The sequence below is a fragment of the Charadrius vociferus genome, unplaced genomic scaffold (genome assembly GCF_000708025.1).
Source record: "Charadrius vociferus isolate BGI_N301 unplaced genomic scaffold, ASM70802v2 scaffold7, whole genome shotgun sequence".
Lineage (NCBI taxonomy): Eukaryota > Metazoa > Chordata > Aves > Charadriiformes > Charadriidae > Charadrius > Charadrius vociferus.
The window spans coordinates 3076875-3098164 of NW_009649308.1; the positions used below are offsets into that span (position 1 = coordinate 3076875).

The window sequence follows — 21290 nt, forward strand, 5'->3', positions numbered from 1 at the left end:
TTAAAGGATAGAGTCTATGTCCCCTCCTATGTTGGCCAGTTTTACTGAGAAGAAAGAAATAGCTGTGGCAAATTATCTTGCCTATCCCACTTAAATATCTGTTCTCCTTCAGCTGATGAGCAGTTCCCCCCACCTGTGAGCAGCAGCTACTAAGCTGAGCAAGGTCCATAGAAAATGTCTTTCTCCCAAGTCTCTCTTACTATTGTACAGACACGCAAGTGCCTGTGGGGATGGTTGCAGTGGGTGCATATATATACAAGTTGAACAAAATACAGCAAAAATCAGGACTGTACCTAGTCCCAGAGACTTGAAGTATTTCTCTCAGAGCTAATACTTAGCCTTTTCCAGGAATTTAGTTTACTGTTTGCAGAATATAAATAAGCCTCATTTATGGTCACCACTAAGAAAGCCTAAACCCCAAATAATTGACACCAGTGTATTAAAACATGGCACACTCTCAGTGAAAAACAGTACCTGTGTATAAACTCTGTAGCTTTGTGGTTGCTCTTGGAGTTCAGCTCCATGTTAGACTTGGAGCTTAAAACCCTCGGAGTAATTTTCATCTCCACCTTCCCCAACAAATCTGCTTTTGTTTCTCATACTTGCAAATGTTGTTTTGCCGTTGAACATCATTCAACGTGTAACCTGCTATGATAATACTGCCTTCACCTTAAGTTCCTGAATTATTTTTAGACTGATGAGGGCGCTCAGCTTCCTTCACCTTCTCCTTCATGTCTTTTCTTCTTCCTTTTCCTTTTTCCCTTTTCCTTGTCCTTTTACTTCTTCTTTTCCTTTTCCAATGTGTGGCTAATTGGTCCAAGATCTGGAAGGAAATAACCCCTCTGTTCAGATTCCTTCTGGTTTCCTGGCTGAAGGAGGATACTGCCATTCGTCACTGAAGTCAGACACTGTGAATAGGATGCCACTTTGTCCCTTACTGCCAGCTCAACCCCCTTTAGAAGTCTGTAGGCTTATCCTATGTAAATATGGTCCTTTCCAGAGTTGCCAGCCAGTTTCTAATGTAGTAAAACCCTCAGCTCTGCAGCCCACTGAGATCCCAAGCCTTCTTTCTTGTAGGCCTTTTTTCCTGAAGTTCAGGAAAGGGGTTGCCTTTCTTTAATTGTTGGTTTGTTGTTTGGGATTATTTCCTCTTTGCGAATCTTAACTTGACTTTCAGGTGGCACTAAGGTCACTGTTATAATTGCACATGGCTTTTAGCAGGGGTTAATTCAAAGAATAAGTCATCTAACTTTGGTTGCTGCAAAATCATATTGCAGATGTTGAATTATATCTGAATCTTTTACCTGCTCAAGGACTTGTTGTGCCTGCTGACTTCGGCAAAGTTTTGTCTGATAGCATCTCCCATGGCAGTTTTAGTTGCACTGCAATTGGTTAGGGTTGTTTTTTTTTTTTTAAAAAAAAGGAAGTACCCTTCAGTTTAACACTGAGACTGCAAGAGCTTCCTCTCCATGTTTGCTTCCTTTGGGCTGTGTGCACACTCCGTCCCCAGATTCCCCAGATGTTTTGATAACATCTCTGATGATAAGTACTAGCAATACATCGACAAATAAAAGTGCAAAGTAAATAATCACTGTCAGCAGAAAAATATAGTCAAGACAGCACGTTTTGAAATACGCGGAGGTGAGAGTCTGTGATCCCTTGAAGAGCCAGGACCCACGTACACACTGCCATATGGCTGCAGGCACCTATGGGATCCAGTAAGAAGACTGTCAGCAATTTTTCATTTGCACTCACATAGCAGGATGCCAGGTGCATGCATCTCTTCGTGTCTTCTATGTAAAACATCTGAAGACAATGGGTGAGGCATTAGCAAGATAAATACATGGCCAAGCCCCAAAAAGAGAAGATAGATTGGTACTAGGAGAAAAATTAAATTCTGTTTTATGCTTAACAGCCAACCCCAGAAAACTGGTTGAGGGGGAATGGTGCTAGGTATGAGAAGCAGTTACTTCTTTTCTCACAAGGTTTTCCTTGCCTGAATCTCATCAAGCCAAAAAGAACTTCTCTAAGGCTTCTTGTCCCCACTAGATAATTGTTTTATCCTTGTTTTCTTTTGTTCCTACTTCCGCCATTGATAGCAGCCTGAGGCAGGAGGGGTGGGGAAATATGTTGCTTCTGCAAAAATCATTGTGGGAAGAATAGCCAGAACATAAATGATACTGTTTTGGCTTCAAAAGGGTAAGCAGGTGTCTTAGGAGTCCCAGAAGAGCGATGTGCAAGCTTGTACAAACAACCTCCGAATCACGCCTGTTTGTTATTCACACAAACAGAGTTGAAACCGTCTGAATTCCTCAGTTCCCAGAATTCAGATGGTGCACAATGGCCCATAATGAACAGCACCTGTGCTTACCTCAATTACTACACAGAGCCGAACAACAGCAAGAAGGGCTTTCAAGAATATTTTTTCAATAATAGATTTAGTTATGTCTTTCATAATTGGATTCAAAAGCTCAAAATTTCATTTTGCAACTTGTTCATGAAATTTGTATGAAAAGTCTGGCGTTTATTCAAAAGAAATACTCTATGAACAAGAAATTGCAAAACAGCCAACTGCTGGTAACTAAGCAGCCAAATTATAGTCCAAGCACTTGGCAAATACACCGTCTTTTTTATTATTTCAGTAATTGAATTTCTGTTAAAGCGTGGAGCATAATTTAACATCAGGAATTTATTTATAATACAATAGTGTTTCAGTAATAAATGCATTATTATTGTCACTTTTAATGGAGTCTTATGTATTCCCTCAGAGACTATGTGGCAGACTCTGAGACAACCACTGCATCAGTGTTGTTTGTAGACAATTGAATTAATTGGAGACAGGGTCATTAACTCGACCTGAATACCTCTGATTGCTTCTGTAAATAAGGTTAGAGAGCAAATGGCTAATCTTTGTTGTCATTATAGATTCTTTTTACATTTTCACACTGCCTTGTATATTAAGATCATTTTGCTAAGCAGCTTTTCAGACTGTCGTCATGTTTACAGTATTGTCTTGCTTGGCATACAACCGTAATTGTATCAGACTTACATTTCATTTCCCATATCTATATAAAACATGATACTAGAGAGAGACCTATTCTGAATTGCAGCACATAAAAACCATTGGACCAACAAATTAATAAACCAAAATGAATAAGCTGTAGCATTAAAAAATAATCAAATCACAAAACAAAAGTTGATTTTGTTTGCTTTTTTTGAAAATTCCAACCTGTGAGACTTGCCAGGGATAATATAGCCACTCCATTACTCAGTTGGGAACATGACCTGCAAGGCCAGCTCTGTGTATACCAGGCTGTGAGTTAAATGTTATCCGGACTTTTGGCATGGATTTTCTTGGAAAACGAGCAGCAGGCTGTCATTTAAGCACAGATAGAACACAGATATTTTTCAAGGAGAGATCCAAAAAAAGGTTGTGAGCACACTGTTCCATTTCTCAACAAACTTAATAAAGAATGTAGCCTGAGAGGCCTAGGAAGGCGTGCGTCAGGGACAAGAGACACCCTAAACTTGAGAATGAGGTCAGGTTCACATTGAACTCAGGGATACCAACTTGTCATCACTCCAGTATTCCACCATATACTTAAAAAAAACACATTGCTTTCTCAGAAACGGTCTTGTCAGTGGAAGAAAACAGCTGGCAGTGTCTTATAATATGCTTGGTATTTGCATGTATTTCTTTCATTCTAAATTTATATTCAAGATGGGCTTGAACCCAAACCCCAGATATGCAGTGTGAGTTATCCAAACTCTGGAGCCAAGTGTGGGATCCTGAGTCCATCTGTAACCTAGACGATAAGTGATGTTTTATGAATTCAGATTCAAAAATAACAGCCTCTCCACTTCAAAACTAGCAAGTACAGCTTTCAGCTTCAAAACTCTGCCCATGTCAAACTCCCATTGACAGTCTGTTGGTGCAGGAATCCAGCCTGACTTGAGTGTGGTGGGAGGAATATGCTGCCACACTATGTTTTCTCTCAGCAGCCTCTGCACAACTCACTTATAAGAACATTTAAGGATGTTTTTTCATTTAAAAAGCAAAGGAGGAAACAAAGCGTTGAATAGATACCAAATTGTTCCAGGGTTTTGAAGGCATCATCTGAACTTACGGACTGGCCTTGTGGGTTTTGCTCTGCAAAAATGAGAGAGATATCAGCCAACCAGTGTTATTACTGAGCAGGATCCATCTTAGCATGGGGCTGAAATTCAGAGTGCCACAGTATCTCTGTCTCTCCCTGCGCATTTGCAGGGGATGCAAGCACTGGTGGTGTTCACCTTGGAGCCCTGCTGCAGAAGCAATAGGTCCTGCTCAGCCTCTTAGACCATTTGTGCTTCTTTCTACTGTCAGGGCTGGCTTTTGAGCTCTGTCCTTGGTTAATTTAGCTTCGTTGTCCATGATATCCCAAATACTGCAGGCAAAATTAGAGGGGGGGGGCGTTAATTCTAATGCAGAAAATAAGTCAATATTTCTCCACTTCCCTGCTAGTAGAGTGATAACTTGCTGTAGATTTTTGTCAAGCAATAGAGCTTCAGGTCTCAAGTAACAGGCAACCACCACACCACACGAGAGTATTAGGAGATTGAGGCTGTCTGGGCAGATGAGTGAAGAATGCATTTGCATCTTACTAAAGGGATGATTATCAAGTTGAAAACAATAAAAAGTTCAAATGAGATCAAACTTTGCTTATTTACCTCTGTATCCATGAGCGGTGTGGGTCTTCCTGACCTTTGCTTGTTGGCAGACCTTCAGCAAACCATTGCTGGTACAGTAACCCTTTGTCAGTCAGAGGAAAAATGGATGGTGGTAATGTTGAAAAATCCATTTCTTGTAACTCAGGAACGTAAGTGTCTCCAGAATGAAAGCTTCTTAGTTGAAAGGTTTTTAAGAAGCAATAATAATTTAGCTAATCCTAAAGATCTAAATTATTTTGTCCACATTGAAAAAATAGACAAAATGTCACTTTTTTCAGCACCCCATTGACCAAACACATTTTATACCTAGGATTATGGTCCCTTCACTTGTCTTTTCCTGAACCTCTCTTGGGGAATACAGTGTTTGTCCACAGTCCTTTCCCGATCAGATTTTAACTGCCTCTGCCAGGCATCCCAGTTTTCTCAGCCTAGGTTAAGAAAGCAGGCGGTGTGACAGAGGGGGATAAAGTACTGAAGTAACACTTCAGGAAGGCATCTAGTGCGGCAACTGTTACTTCTGGCGATCCCAGTTAAGTCTTTCCCGTTTAATTCAAAGCTGGCTCCAAACTTGTCCTCAGCACGTACACAGGCGGTTGCAGTCCTTCTGTTTGCGGTGTTTTGACTTGACTCCCACAGAGCTCCATCCTGAAGGTGCTGAGCACCCTCTGGAAGACATGTTAACTCTGTTTGCCCACAAGATCCCAGCAAGTATAAGATCTTCCTTTTATTTTGGTGTTGATGAAAATGGCTGAAAAGCGAGATTTTCAGCCAGATAAGGTTAAAGAATTAAAGATTCTGTTTCCTTTTGCTGTCATTCAAAATAACAAGCTTAGAAAATTCTGTTTAAAATAGCTGAGCCTTTTGACTTAAAGGGTTTTCATGTCGAAGATTTAAGATGTCAGGTTTAAACATGACACTGATAGTATTAGGCAAACTATAAGAGCAGATACTTGTAGTAACTGTCATTTTTTCTGACTATTTATTAATGGCCTTTTGTGATTTATACTGAGTGTTGTGAAGGATCTTCAGGTCCATTTATCACTCAAAGAAGCACCTCTTTTTCCTTAATACCTACGTATGTCATAATTAAGGGTGGATGCTGCTTAAAGGTTTAGCTCTGTTCTTAACATAAGATCCTTCAAGATGATATTTAATCCTAAATAGATTTAATACCTTTTTTTTTAATCTACAAAGCAGCGTATTATGTAACTGGCAAAAATCAACAGTATTAAAAGGAGCTCACGTTAGACAGAAATATAGAGAAGGTTTAGATCTTCACTCCAAATGGAGCTTTTCAACCCATTTTAAAATGTATTGTAAGGAAGACACCTATGTTTCAGCATTCAGCTTTATTAATATTTTGCTAGACAGGTTTCTCCTTGTTCAAGAAACAAGTCATGTGTGCTGAAGTACATCTTTATATCCATGAAAGGCTCTTGTGGTGTGCCGTAAATTCATCATGTGCCTTTAGGAATACTTTTTAACAACTATTTCAGAGTAATTGCCCATTATTAGTAACGATGATTCCTTTTTACTATTATGGCAGTAACAGTGAAACTAAGTGTCTGCTTTTGTTTTTCATTAGTGTCTGTGTACTTCTGTGGCCCCTGTTATTCTAGAACTTAAATCTGATGTACGTAAATATACTTGGAATGTCACAATACTCTCTGTATTAAAAACAGGGAAGAAGTGCCAGGAATGGAATTATTTTGCCCATTAAATCCCAGAAACACACAGGAATCGAATCAGTTTTCTAAAGTCTCACACCGGTAGAAGTCATCTCCGTAGATGTGGATTATTTGTGCCTTAATCATTTGAGTACATGCCCGTGAGCCACGCCATGCCTCTAGCACCGATCCTGCTGTTTCATGCTTTGTACAGTGTATAACCCATGGAGATTGCTACCAGTTTGTGAGCAGCTGAAGCTCATTGAGTAAAATATTACCCAATTTGTTCTGATTGTACTCAGTTTTTATCTCTGCCCTTTTCTGTATTGCCTGTTTTACTCGTCATGCTCCTGACAACAGCCACCGTTGGAGCAATCTTGGGGCTTTTCTAAACAGGGGTGGCTTTAACAGACTGCAACAGGCTGTTTTCCCTTCTCTGAATTGCAGAGACTCGTGTTCCCAGTTCATCCTCTTTGCTCTGGTCTGGAAGTGGTTACGCTGCTGATCTCCTCCCAAGGGATTCCCCTGGAGAGTAAATCCTCAGCCGGTTTCCTGAGCTGACGTTGTGACACTTGTACATAGCGCACAGGTGTGAATGGCTGCGTGTGAGCTGTAAAGCTCTGGAAAATCGGGATATGCCTTTTGGCACCTTTTCAAGCTCAGAGGTGTGTTGTCTTATATGGGGAAAGAAAAAAGAATCCTCCTTTCTCGTGTTTCCTACAGCTTGGTTGCTCAGAATAGTAAAATTAGCTTTCCTCAGATAGCAGATGAGACTGGAAATGTTGAGGATTTGTAGGTGTCAGGTGGATCCATCTGCACCAGTGTTTTGGTCCCATAGGTCCCAGTTCTTTTCCCACAGAGCTCTAAGATGGATTCCGTTTTCAGTTAAAACTGAAGTAGAACTGGGTTCAAACAAGCAGGGTAGTGCATTCACAATGTTACCTGTCCAAGTTTCTGCCATACATGAATGAGAAAAAAGCCAACACTTTGCTTTGAAAGTTTCACTTTGGATGTTTGTTATCATCACCACATTTGGACTTTCTGATGAAATAAGTAAAATCAAAGTGCAATAAGTGACTCATTAAAAAACATTTTATGTCAACTTAAAATTATAAACCAGTAGAGGGGTGAATGTGTACTTCTAAACTTTCGCAGAAGATTCACAAAGTGGTGTACTGGAAGATGCAGTATTCCACATTTCCTTTGTGGAAAATAAATTACTTTCTGTGTATCAATACTCATATCTAGCTTGATTTAGTGAGGCAATATTGATATAATAAAATGGTTCCATTTACATCAAATGAGGCCCTTTGGAGTCTCGAAGTAAGAGATAGTATTCTTGTTCTTCCAGATGCCAGACAAACAGTAGCACATTGGGGCATAGTACAAATAATGCTCTCTGACACTTGAATTCATTCACTAAAATATTGTACATCAAAAAGTCTACATACATTGCAATCCCTGAATAATATCACGCTCACAAAATTGTTTCCAAACTCTGAGGTGAGCAGGGTGATGCACACAGAAATCACAGATACAATATTGCTTTTAATATGCAAAATCCCCTTCTCTTCCATGTCAAGTGTGTGAAATTGGAAGGAGAGCGATTACCATACCAATAGTTCAGAAAGTTTTTTATGTGCACCATTAGGGATGTGCCATTAAAATTCCTGCTCTTCTGTTTGTTTTTTATAATTTCACAGGCAGTTTGATATGTTACACCTGTTCTTTATTGCAGGTGTGATAAAGAGTCAGAACTTACTGCAGCCCAGGAATAAAACCCAGAAAAGGGTCACAATAGGAAAGTAGAAAACAGTACCATGGTTAAAGTCACATTGCAGATGTATATACACACTTCCACCTAGGATTTGTGGCTAATGTAATTCTTTATTGGAAGGCTTTGACCTTGTTACGGATTCTTGGCAGCTTTTCCCCACTCTATTCATTACTAATGCAAGCTGTCAATCACTTTAGTTCTGCTTTGACATAGATTGTGGCTCATAGGAGTTAGCTCTGTCATTCTTTTTATTTCTTTCATCTTTACTATCCTTTTTTATGGTCTTTAAAGCTGGAAGTATAAAAGGGTTATATGTATATGAAAAAAAATCTGGTTCAGTAACTCTATCAACCTTGTTATAAACAGTCTTTGATTAAAACAGTTACTTTTGAACACAGTAAACTGAGAATGTGGCTTTTTACATACAACATCTTGTAAATTACCCTCCCCCTCAAAATAAATCAGCACTCCTATTTGCATGACAGTGTTCAGAACCGATACAGGCAGATCAACTGCCACATCCTGAATAACATATTTGAGAGGTTTTCCCTTTCCATGTGTGTTGACATGGGAGCGCCATCATAAGTGATGTCTTACTATGTGTGCTAATGTTAGCTGAAGTAACAATTTCCACACCTTATTTCATTTCATTGACCCGGGTGCTGATTAATATTTCAAACGGGCTTGATACAGGTTTTCTGTTCCTGTGTCAACGCAATCTTTGAAAGTTTAGATTTGAATCCTACCAGCCTGATGATAAATAATTTAATACTAACCAATGGGAAGGCAGGGAACAAATCATTCAGAGCAATCCTTTTCTTTAAAAAGCAATCTAATGGCAGTCATATATAAGTTGGAAGATATAGATATGAACAATTCATTATAAAAGAATGGCAGTTCCCTTTCAAATTAGAAGAGAATATTACTTCCTGATAATGGTGTAAGAATAGAAGAGAAATAAAACTTCGTTATTGAACAGTTATGGTATTAAATTCTGACACTAAATATTAATCTGCTAGGTGCTGCTCTATTATTATCTGCTAGAATAATGAAGCAGCCTTTTTTTAACATTTACGCAGAATTCAGTGAGCCCACTAACTCCTACTAATGCCCCTCAGGTTCACAGTTTTTCTGTAGAAATAGACTCTGGAGGAGAGATTGGGCTGGCTTCTGAAAAGCTGAAGCCGGTTTGTTCCTCTATTTCTCTTCTCTCAGAATCAAGTGTAGTGAGTGGGAGAACAACAGTATCCCCCTAAGAGTGAGTGTTATTGTCCACTCTGGTAGATGCTGTAGTGGGGTTGTAGTGCACAAAAGTCTTACTCAGAGCTGGGTGCCCACTTCTCAGTGCCCTGTGCAATCAGAGTCTTTGTTCTGAGGAATTTGCATTTCAAATAGATCAGGGGTAGGCAACATAGTCTAAAAAAAATCTTCTCAGACACAAAGCAAAATTCATCCAAGTCCCAATCCAGTGCCTCAACAGGAAGATCAACCACTCTGTCGAGGCTGTACTTGCTTTTTCAGCGTAGACCTTCCCCTTTCCAAATTCCATTGGTTGAATTTTCCCTAAAAATAGGCCTGTGCAGTAAAGTAACCTTTGTAGAGTGCTGCTTCTTGTGGAAATACATTGCCGGCATTGATACACTGTTGACTCACTGGTCAGTTCCCATCTACAATTTCCCACTGCCCAGCAGTGCTCTGTTTTCTCAAAGTTTACATTTTAATTTCTGGGTAGAGCAATGGAACAAGTGGCCAATTCATCGTTACCCTAAAAAGGAAGGGTTGGAATGAATAAACCTATTGTTTGAGGGCACCGTCTATTTGCCAAATTCTCTTCACAGCAATTAATGTGACTACATCTAATTGGTGAAAAGTTCAGGGAGATAGCTAAGGACTTGTTAGGAATTTTGGTTCCTTGATGAGTTTTACTGCAGTAGTCTGAATTATATGACTTTTTTTTTAACATATGTATTTACAGGGTAAACAGTTTATTATTTTTCTTATTAGAGGCTAATGAGTTTCAGTATTTCACATTATCTTTGTTGTAACTACCAGGTTTAATCTTGAAAATCATTTATTACAACAGTAGAGTAAATGATGTGTTGAAAATAATGTAATAGTCTAGATGAGAACAACAACGAAAAATGTGTAAGGTGCATGTTGGGCCTTCAGTTCTCTAGGCAGCAAAATAACCCAAACATATAATAATGCCATGTCTGCTTTAATTGGCTTTGAAAAAATGACCTATGAGTTAAAAAACAGGCAAGCTGCAGGAAGAATTTAAATTTAGGCAGATCACCCATACCAGTGAATGGCAGTGAAAGAAAGGTGGTTGTGTGTGATGAGCTTGATGCAGTTCCACACCAGGAGCCATCAGCAGCCACACACCTGCAAGGCTCAGCTGCTTGTAGTTAAGCTTGAGCTCAACAAGTGCTGAAAACTACTGGCAGGTACTGGTGGTACTGGTGTTTGTCCTCTCCTTCAAGACATTTCTTATCTCATACTTTGTGCCCAGACTGTGCGTGATCGTGCTGCCAAGCAGCAAGGGACAGGGGAAGTGCCATGTGCTGCAAGAGCAGAAGAAGGGAGATAGGTGAAAGCACTGCAGAAGAGCGACCTTCTAAATTGCTTCCAGATGTGCAGGTCTCTTCTGTCTGCTTCATTGTTTGATAGCAGGGAGGAGACCAGCTTACCTGTCTGCAGACAACTAGAGACATCATCATGATGGCCTTTACAAAAGATGGAGGTCTGGTTTTCCTCCTACCTACAGTATGGGTGCCACTCCAGTGTCTCTCATCTCCAGGGCACAGGAGAAGCTACTCTGGAGAGGGGTAAGCAGACGCTGCTCCATCTGGCCTGCGTAATGGGGATTCTTACTGCTGCGTCACTTGTGTATTTTTCCTCCCAGATAGCACACCCGTGGTCAGGGCTCTGGGTCAGGGCAGAGCATGGCTGACTGCCCTGCAGGATTCAGCTCGATTGCTGAGCACAGGACTTGGAAAATGGGGAGAACAAAGTTAAATAGGAGGTGAAACTGATGTTTCCATTAACTGCAGAGAGGCCTTGCACTTAGAGAAATGTGACAGGCCTGCACGGCGTCTGAGGATGATTGTAATACCTCTGATGTTTGCTTTGTGTGTTTGGATTGCGAGCTCTTTGGCCCAAGGACTGTGTCTCATCATGTATTTACACAGATCCCAGCACAGTGGGTCACTGGTCTCAGTAGGGGCCTCCAATCTCAAGTGATAATAATGAACTGGCTTTCTTCTAAGTGTTATTTACCCAAACAATACTGTGTTCCATTGTGCAGAATTGTTTTTATTAATTTTTTTTTTTCAGTTCAAATGGAATAAAAACATTGTCCACCCAAATACTGAGGAACAATATGAGTTCTCATCTCCTACCGGGAAATAAAAATTCAAGAGTTTCAAATACCAGTGCCTCCTGCCCCCTTTACTCACTTTGAGGACTTATGTCTGATGATAAAATGCTTTAAATCCATTTTAAACCTTGTCTGGGCTGGCATTCCTTGTCTGGATCTTAGCAACACAACAAAGCTTGCTATGAAAGTCTCTTAGAGAGGCAACCCCCAGTTCATGTAGTTGATACTTATGTGAAGAAGCCCAATTTATTTGTATAACAGCTGCTCGAATGCACATTTGCAGAATCTATCCCAGCATCTTTTAAAACATGTGATTTAACTTTAAAGCTGAAGAAGTCTTTGGGAAGAGTGCAAATGAACCTGTTCTTTTGAACTGAAAGATACATTTTATTTGAGGAAAAAAAAAACAGAAGACAACCCAGAATCTCTCCACTAAACTCATTTTATTGGAAGCAGAGGGTTTTTTTTCCATGCACTTGTATGTGAAAGGTCTGTATATTTTCTTCTGTTCTGCTGAACAGCATTATTAGAAGTTGATTGCGCATGTAGCGATGTGCAAGATCGCTCTGTCTTTAGTATGGTGAGATGCTAGGAAAGGCATTTTGGGTCTTATCTGATTGTTTTGCAAAGCACACAAACAGAGTTACTCCCAATCCAAACTACATGATGAAAAGTGAATGTTTCTACTTTAAAAATGTAGATCAGCAATGATGTCTTCAGCATGAAACCGCCCGATGTAGCCAAGGCATAATTTTATTATCCCAGATGAAAGACAAATATGACCTCATTGTGTTTTGTATGAAAACCATTATTTTGAGTCTGTCTGGTTCCTGCAAGCTTGCTGAGCTGTGTTATTTGGTAATGTTTGGCATATGATGACTTTTTTCTGAGGCTGATGTGCAGAAAGAAAGAAAATAAGGCCAGGTTGGAGCTGCCATCTATTTCCATGGTTTTATTCTTGCCCTTTGAGTTCTTTGTCAGACAGTTGCAGTCTGCTTCAGTACAACTCGAGTTGTTTTGTGTGAGTGCATCCCAGCTACAGTGTCAGTTCTCTTCCAGAGTGCTAAAAGATGTAGGTTGTGTTTAAAGGCTAGAAAGGTCTGGCCTTAGCTGCTGGGATGCTGGCTTTTCCTTCTTTGATCTATTATAAGAGGTGATATTCTTTAAATCAGTTATCTTAATGAGAGCAAACTAGCCAGCACTGACAACAGAGCCTTTTCTTAGGCAGATCTGCACACGTGTGCGAGCAGCCCCCGACACATCCCTCTGTGGGGGGGTTGCCTGGGCCTAAAACAGCCCAGGCAAGGAGCTTTGGCACTGCAAGAGTCTGGTGCAGGTTTATACGCCCTGCTACGAAGGTGCATTAATTCCCTGCGGGAACTGGGCCGCAGGGGACGGGGCTGATGCCCCACCAGCTCGGTGCAGCCATGGGCCCCGCTACTCTCTGCAGGATGGGCATATGCCAGGCAGCCGGGTGCCTGGCCCTGAGCTCTCGGAGGGGCTGCTAAGGATTAAACATCTCTTCATCTTCACAGCCGGCTCCCCACTAGGGTTGTGGGAACTGGAGTTTTCAGCAAGGGTGAAACGTTAATAATGCCACGTTCACTTCCATTTTGGGGTGAAAACAGAAAATAGAAGTGAAACAGATGAAGCCCACAGATTTAGGGGAAAAAATAATTTCTAAATTGCAACTTCATTGTTCTGATAATTCCATAAATAACATCTTTTTCAAGGCTGATGTTTACTTTTGGTATTTTAGAATGGAATTGTCATGTTTGCCTCCTTAGTTCGGAAATCCTTGGAGTTTTTTTCTATTTTTTTTTTATTCATTCTTATTGGAAACATTAGTAATGAAGTAGGAAAACTCTGTTTTCATCTACTTTCAGTGTTTTCCAAATAGAAAATATAAGATCAGAATTACAAGACAGTGACTTGAAAGGCAAACTCCCCTGCAAGCACACTCCCTTTTTCTTCACTGTTCTGTTTCCTTGTTTACTGTAAAAAAGAAGTGAAAAATATATTTCCCTAACCTACACTTTCTTGATCTTCACTGAAAAGGAGGGATAAAGAAAGAAAAACGAGTGCACAAATGGTTTCCAAAAATAGTTACATTAAATGCAAAGTGTAAGATCCATTTTTAATCCAGTGATGTCTAGTTTTCCATAATACTCGTGGAAACGCCCATATTTTTAAAAGCATCTATTCTTTTGATTTACCTGTTACTTCCAGTTGAAGTTTTTTAAGTAGCTCTACTTGAGTCAGTTGAGTGAAGAGCCTCCAGAAGAAGAGAGAGAAGAAGAAAAAAAAAAAAAAAGTATATGCACTTAATGAGCAACAAAGTTAGTGATCTGTAGCAATTACCCAAGTGAGTAATTTTGTTTCATTAATGCACCCTAAAGCTCCAAGCTGTTTTGTCAATGGGCACTGCAGGGCCGTTGCAGTGCTCAAAGAGACAGTTATGTTACCAACCATGGTGTAAGGGATAGGTTTACCAAAAAAGAGGGAGAGAGAAAGTAGCTTAGCATAAGAAGCAAATTAAAGACCATCTATTATTGTCACGGAAGCCAATGACAATACTTGTAAAGACGCTAGCGGAGCAGGGTCACACATCAGGTTTTTCTGGCTTTTCCAACTTCCAGTTTCTTGTTGACTGTGGTGTTTTAAAGGGGCATCTTGATGCACGTAGGATCTCAATTTGAAAGGGGAAGGAGGGCATGTAGCTGGCTTCCTTGAATCCTTCTCAGAGGAAAGTAGAAAAGCAGACAGCAGAAATGAAGGCAAAGCTGCACTATAACTTTTAGGTATCTCTGGATCACTCGATACGGGACACACACGCAGCATATGATATATTAAGGTGAAGTATTGAATATCCATAAAGGAGTACTAGCAAATGGTGTCAATTTTCAAACACTTTGCTTTGTCAGCTTCACAAATTTAAAATCAATCATCAAAAAGTCTCTCTATAAATCAGCTGAAGAGACATAAAACCTTATGGTTATCTCCCCGACAAAAAAGTCGAAGTTAAAGATGAGTTTATAAAGACTCAAACTGGTAGAATTCTGTAGTGCTAAAAACTGGGGTCATCCAACCTCTCAGTTTAGAAATAAATGCTGAGGAAAAACAATGACACCCAGTGCACTGCTAATAAATACATCTTGGAGGACAGCTGAACATGCAGAAAAGTAGATTTCACAGAGAGGCTTATTTTCAGCACGATTGCCATTTTCTCACTGCATTATCATAAACATGAGAGAAAAAAAAGCTATAAATAAAAAATTCTTGGGCAGTCCTTGGAGACTTGTCAAAAATATGTAGGTTTTGTATGCTGCAGTGTAAAAGTATTCATTAAAATTAATTTTTAAAATGCCCTGTCCAATATTAGTTGCCTGATGTCCTTCCTTTGATCATAAATTATAAATGAACTGGCAAAAAATGAAGAAACCATGATTCCATTAATGAATTATTTAAGTGTGATTGTTAGTTTTTGCAATCATTGGGCTAATAAGCTCAGGCTTGTGGCACTGAAGTGTTTCTCATTTGAGGGCGACAATGATGGTAATGTTATTAACACCGTTATCAGTGTGTCCCGTGAAGCACAAGTTCCTCTGGTGGCTACATGGTGGCATGGCCGCTGGAGCTTTCATCGGGTCTGTACTGCAGGAGAGGGAGTTGACACTGAGGAAAGTTGGTATAAACGGGGTTCGCTGGGTGGCTTCCTGCAAGATAACACTTCAAAAAAAGACAAGCAGCATACTGACACGAGAGGATCTTCTCCCCGCAGCAGCCTGACGGTGCCAGCAGCACACACAACCGGCTTGGCCCATTCCAGCGGCGGCTCCGGGAGCTCCAGCGAGTCCGAGAGCAGTTCTGAGTCTGACTCCGACAGCGAGAGCAGCTCCAGTGACAGCGAGTGCAACGAGGAGTCGCGTAGTGCCACGCCAGAGGTAAAGCCACACTCTCAGCTCCTCACCAGTGGGGGCTTGGAGGGGGAAGCATGGAAGGGAGTGAAACCCTGCTCTCTGTTAGGAAAATGTTGGAGTTCTGTGCTGTTTGATGCTGTCAACTTTTTTCTTCCTTTAGTTTTACATGTATGACCCACATATTCATTCTAGCTTTTGGAAGAATCCTTCTGGCCTACATTTGAATTGCTTTAAAGAAATATTTAGATTTTTGCCAGTAGCTAGAGAAGATTTTATTGACACAGCATTCAGCTGGGACTAAGGAAAGGCAACATGACAAAACTATGTCTTCAGGGACCAGCTAAACTTTTTAGTTGTATTAAATTTCTCCAGGGCCACATTGTAAACCAGATAAGGAAACCTAATTAACCATAAATACTCCATAAATACTCCCATAAAACTAGCAGTCACCACTAGTTGACTGAAATAAAAGGGTACGTTAAAAACATTCTCATTTAAAGGGAAAAGCTTTGCTTCTGTCTGAGACTTGTTCCTTGTCGTTCTTCAAACTGCAGCCTGAACCTCCTTCAACAAACAAATGGCAGCTGGATAAATGGCTAAATAAAGTGAACCCCCACAACAAGACCATCATCAACAATCAAAATGAGCCTCACAGCGAGACCAGCTCCCAGGCCCAGAGCAACCAGCAGGCCGAAGGGCCAAACAAAGGGAAGCTCAACAGCAGCCTGCCCCCGACCGATTCCAAAGACAGGGCGATCCTTAGTCCCATTCGAGAGAAAGCCAAACCGCGGGTTGCCCAGAAAACCCCAGAGGCAAAAAGCTCCAAGCAGAAGTCACCAGCTCATAATGAGCCAACTTCACAAAGGACTACTGGGAAAAAGCAACCCAAAAAGGTAGAAAGGACTTCCAGTGTAGAAGAGTATAACTGGCCCAAACCAAATAATACCAGCAACACTCCCAAAGAAAAAGACACACAGGAACCCCCCGAGCAGCCAAAGGTTCGAACTAAAGCAGCAGTTGGGAAGACTGCTCCAAGGAAAGAACCACGAACTAGCACAGGTCTCACTTCAGAGAAGAAAAAGTACAGAGGCCCCAGCAAAATTGTTCCCAAGTCCCGGGAATTCATTGAAACGGATTCATCTACTTCTGACTCAAATACAGACCAGGAGGAGAGCTTGCAGGCAAAGGTATTGCCAGCTTGCACTGGGTCTGGCAATGGCATCAAAGTGAAGGACTCTGGCAGTAACATCCTCAGCGTAAGTAGTTTAACTAGCAATGGCAGCAACACATCCATTGACCAGACCAGCAATGACTTGGAGGAGCAGCTCTTTTCTCCTATCCCAGTCGTACAAAATGAACTTCTGTCCCCACTGAGAGAATATGAGGAACTCAAATCTCTGTGGGTGAAAATAGACCTTAGTTTACTCTCTAGGATACCTGGACAAGAGCCTTTTGAGACCACGTCTGTGAAAAGTGAATCAAGAGAGGCAAATGTGAAACACAGACGACCATCTCGAGAGTCCCCTACCCCAGCAGCTGAAAAACCATCCACAAAATCCAAAAGGAAACACAAGGTAAGTCATTGTCATCGTTCAGAGGAAAACGCTGAATTTCTATACTGTAAGGAAGCATCATAACACTAAAGCTTTATTGGTTTTACAAAGGACATACGTTTACAAGTGCATTACAAATTAACATTAGAAACTAGTAAAAACCAAACTCCAGCTGACAAAATCAATGAACAATGTATTTTTTTGAGATTTGTCTTACAAGCTTTTTCACTGTATTTGCTCGCTTACCTGTTTATTTCCAGTGTTCTGTAACCTGCAGAAAGATTCCCAATGATGAGTTCGTATTGCCACGGGTTCAGCCATACTCAGAAAATGTGGCTTCTGTTTGGAAGGCAGGGGTTTATTGTCTGCAGAATTAAGACACTTTCACCACTGGCTTAAACAGGCATAGCTTCATTAACGTCAGTGGAATGGTGCTTGCTTATGCTCCTGGTGAATTTAGTCTTTATACTGTTTTGTTGTATAAACAAATGTGATTCATCGAAATATCATTTGCTTAACTAGCTGCTTTCTCTACACAGCTACCTGAAAAAGCAAATATATTTTGACTTAAGGCATTATGTTTTATCATGTGTTTTATGTTATTTATGCCCAAGGGTACCCTATCTTGTGGGATGTGACAGTGCACTTCAAACTGAATGTGCTTTCAGAAAAGAAACTGAAGTTTTATATCATAAATGAATTTTTGTAGTCAGTTTTTCCAGCTGAAATGGTTGTGCTCTGGTGTGTATTTTCTTTATACCCCAAATTTTATAAATCATTGTGAATGTGACTTCAGCTCTCTGTTCTAACAGACTTGCTGAAATCCTGAGTTTGAGCAGTCCGGTGGCATGAGAGAGTTAATACAAGACCAAGACAAACAATGCCAGGCAGACACAGGGTCTGCACCCCTGCCTACATGAGTCACTGCACTGGCTCCTTCCCTGTTGAATTAAGTGGAAATAATCACATGAGTAAACTCAGCAGGTTTTTATTCAATTTATATTCTAGCTGTACACTAAAGGCAGAGATGTAAGAAGGGAGGAGAAAAGAAGAGAGGAAAGGGATGTATAAATGTTCATGCTTGTGTGTATGCATAAGTACACCAGGGTGTATATTAATTATACAAAAAACCTTCTTGCTAGGTAACTTCACTGGAGTGTCAGTATGATGGAGGAGGTATTTGGGTAAAGCATGAGTATAGTATTGGCAACTAAACTGAGGGCTCCTGGGGGGGGGGGGGGGGGTGTTTTTGAAAGTTGGAACCTCATAATTTCATTAGCTAGGGCTGAATCAGAAAGTAACAAAATGAGGAATCTCACTCTGGGAGTGTACAGACTAAGCTATGCTCTGAAACACCCATTCAGTAGCTATATGATTGTTCACTGCTACCCAAGGGGAAACATACCAATTAGGATGACTTGAGGGTGTATCAGCAGGTAAAACAGGGTAGGGAGACCCTGATTTGTGTTTCTAAATCATGCTATTAAAAGGTTTATTTTAGCCATCTACTGGTGGGCTTGAAGGCTGATAGGAAGGTTCCAGTGAACAAGCAGTAATCAGCTTTACTTGTATCATCCTAGTTCAGGCACAAAAGTCATGCATCAGGGAATCTTTCAAAGCAAATTTTAAACGAGCTATCACTGTTAATGACTACCCCAGCTCAGGCCTGTAGTCTTTTAGTCCTGTGAGGAATACTTACTCAGGGAAGTTCTCCCATCAACTGCCATTAAGTCAATGAGTAAAAGCTATTTACTTGAGTAAGATTTGGTGTAATCAAGTCATTCCATCTGAATTATTAATTAAATTCCAGTGCACTACAGAAGATAACTATAGCACATGAGGCGTTTTGCTTCCTAATTATCTAGCTATGTCACTTGTTATATAACTTCATGTCATGTGTTTGGTGCACGTTTAGCCCTGATTTCAGGTGACTTTCACTTCTTTTAGACCAGTATTTTAGCTGCTGCTACTGTAAAGGAAATATGCTGAGATTCCGGAGCTCCTCTTAATGGCAAGTGAAATGGTGCGTAGATGCTGCATCTTTCAAGCTCTACCTTTTTTTGTTAAAGCAGACAGAAAGCCTGGATACCTTTGTTGAAAGCAAGAAGCAGCGCCTGGAGGACCCTTCAGCTTCATGCCTGCTCCCACCTTGTATCTCTCCGATACCGAATCACAGATTAACCAGCACTAAAGAGTAAGTTGTTTTGGTTGTTTTTTTTTTCCCCACATAACACTCACAAGGGATTTCATGGTACTGTTCTACAAATGTCTTTGCTGTAGAGCCAGATGGGCTTTCCAGCCCATAAGTGTAAGTGACCTGGCATTGCTATTCCCATCCATCAGGAAGAGGATCCACATGGTTTTGGATGAGATTCTTTCAACCTTCGGATGGACTACAGGAATTCAGAGTGCCACCACAATCCTGGTGTACTCTTATACCCCCATACTGCATCCTTTCAATGTTCTTTCTTGCCCCCATCATCCTTAACCTCTATGGCCAGAGAATTCTACTAGAAATGGGCTTTATTTGATTGCCTGGAATTTATTTTTTTAAATCATTTTCATAAGAGAGAGTCCTCAGTTTTATTGAACGAAATAGTGACTTTGCCATTCACTTCAGCGGCTCTTACTCTTTAACTGTGTACACGGCAATGCTGGGATGACCATCCTAAATGTTTCAGACATACACGCTTTGTGTTTCAGCAAACATAGTCAAATAGTTTGTGCCTTTCAGAGTGTCTTTGAGAGATGGCTATAATGCTTGAGCAAACAGGCGCCACGTAAATAATGATTCTGATTAGTATAATCACAAGATTAACATTCTATAAATAACCAAAGAGTCCAATTCCCTTCTGTCATCAATTCTGTGCTTTTACGATTTTGAGATGAGGCATTTCTTTCTGCTTCGCACTAGGACAAGCAAAGAATGAAACCCACAATGTGCTTCTGAAAACAGTTTGATTTTAGTAGTATTTAAATTTAGATAAAGTTCAAAGATCATTTATGAAATAGCATACAAATTTTAAAATCCATAAAGAAGGTTGAGCATCATTTTATTTATAGTGGTGCAATTAGGCAGTAACTTCAGTCCTTGAGCTAACCCCTCATTCTACCACTGGGAAAATCAGAGTTGGAGTCTGGAAAAGGCAGATGAATTGAAAGTTACGATGTGATATGTAACATGTTGCACATTTGATAAACATCATGATGGGTGTTGCCTGATTGTCATTGCTAGAAATACAGTGAGCGGAGATACATTGCAGAGGGAATCAAGGATTATCCATCCCCAACACCTCCACAATCCATTAAAAAAAATATCTTTCTATTCTTGTCGCCAGCAAGCCCTAAGGATCCACCCCCAACCTGATGTTTCTTAATTTGAGCTTGTTTTCCAGGTCATTAATTTGATTCCTCGGAGCTTTCAAGCCCTTGGTATTCTCTGCTAAAATGTAATTGTGTCCATCAATAGTTATTTCCATATGCTAGCTTTTCCTCTCATCTGCCTCGAGTTTTGAAACAAAATTTTCTGACTTCTTTTCCAAAGCAGTGATTGAGACCTGGGTCATACTGCATTTGTTATTAGCATCTTCTGAGTTCACCTGAACCAAATGCAATATTGTTTGATAATTCAGGTCTTCAACTCCCAGAGATGTGCAACTGAATATAGATCAATGTATTTCCCAGAAGATTACAAAGCTGGATGAACTGTGTGACGACAAATTTCTGGAGAGCCCCAGATTGTTTTTAAGCAGTCAGGAATAGTTCTGTTCTCCGGAGGGTTAAGTAGAGTTTTAAGGGGAGGCAGAAGAAAGCGGAAGCTGAAAGTACACTGTTCAAGGGCATGGGGGAAAGTAACACTTCAGTGGTAAAAGGTTAAAGGTGGGCTTTGCCATTTGCTCCCTTATTCCCAGAAGTTCTATGGTATGTTTTTTTCAGAACTCCTAAGTGTCTACATGAGGACTTTGAGAAAGGAGGGATTTTCAGCTACAGGTGTGATGATGATGTTCATCCATTAAGAAGGTGTTACGTCCCATGGTGGATGTTCTCCCACTTGGGAGGAACCTTAGGTCTCTCCTGATAAAGCTTGAACCCTGTGCTAACAAGCTAAATTCCCCAAGGCATACTTCAGAGGCTTTCATTGGGCTTTTTTGTAGATACAAGAATGTTTTGACAGAAAGACTGTGATCTCTGGACCAAAATTTGGAGGCATTCAGGAGTCTGGAGGAATTAGTGAAAGATAGGGCACACCTGTGCTTTTGCAGCTCCCAGTGGCTGCCTATGGTT

General features: G+C 40.5%; 1 protein-coding gene across 1 annotated transcript in view; it reads left to right on the forward strand.

Annotated features, from left to right (window-relative positions):
- AFF2 (AF4/FMR2 family, member 2) overlaps positions 1-21290 on the forward strand; it is a 243237-nt gene that overhangs the window by 204405 nt on the left and 17542 nt on the right. The window contains exons 10-12 of the mRNA XM_009889318.1: positions 15315-15477; positions 16008-17027; positions 19076-19200. Coding sequence (XP_009887620.1) covers positions 15315-15477; positions 16008-17027; positions 19076-19200 — 1308 coding nt within the window. The remainder of the gene's footprint in view (positions 1-15314; positions 15478-16007; positions 17028-19075; positions 19201-21290) is intronic.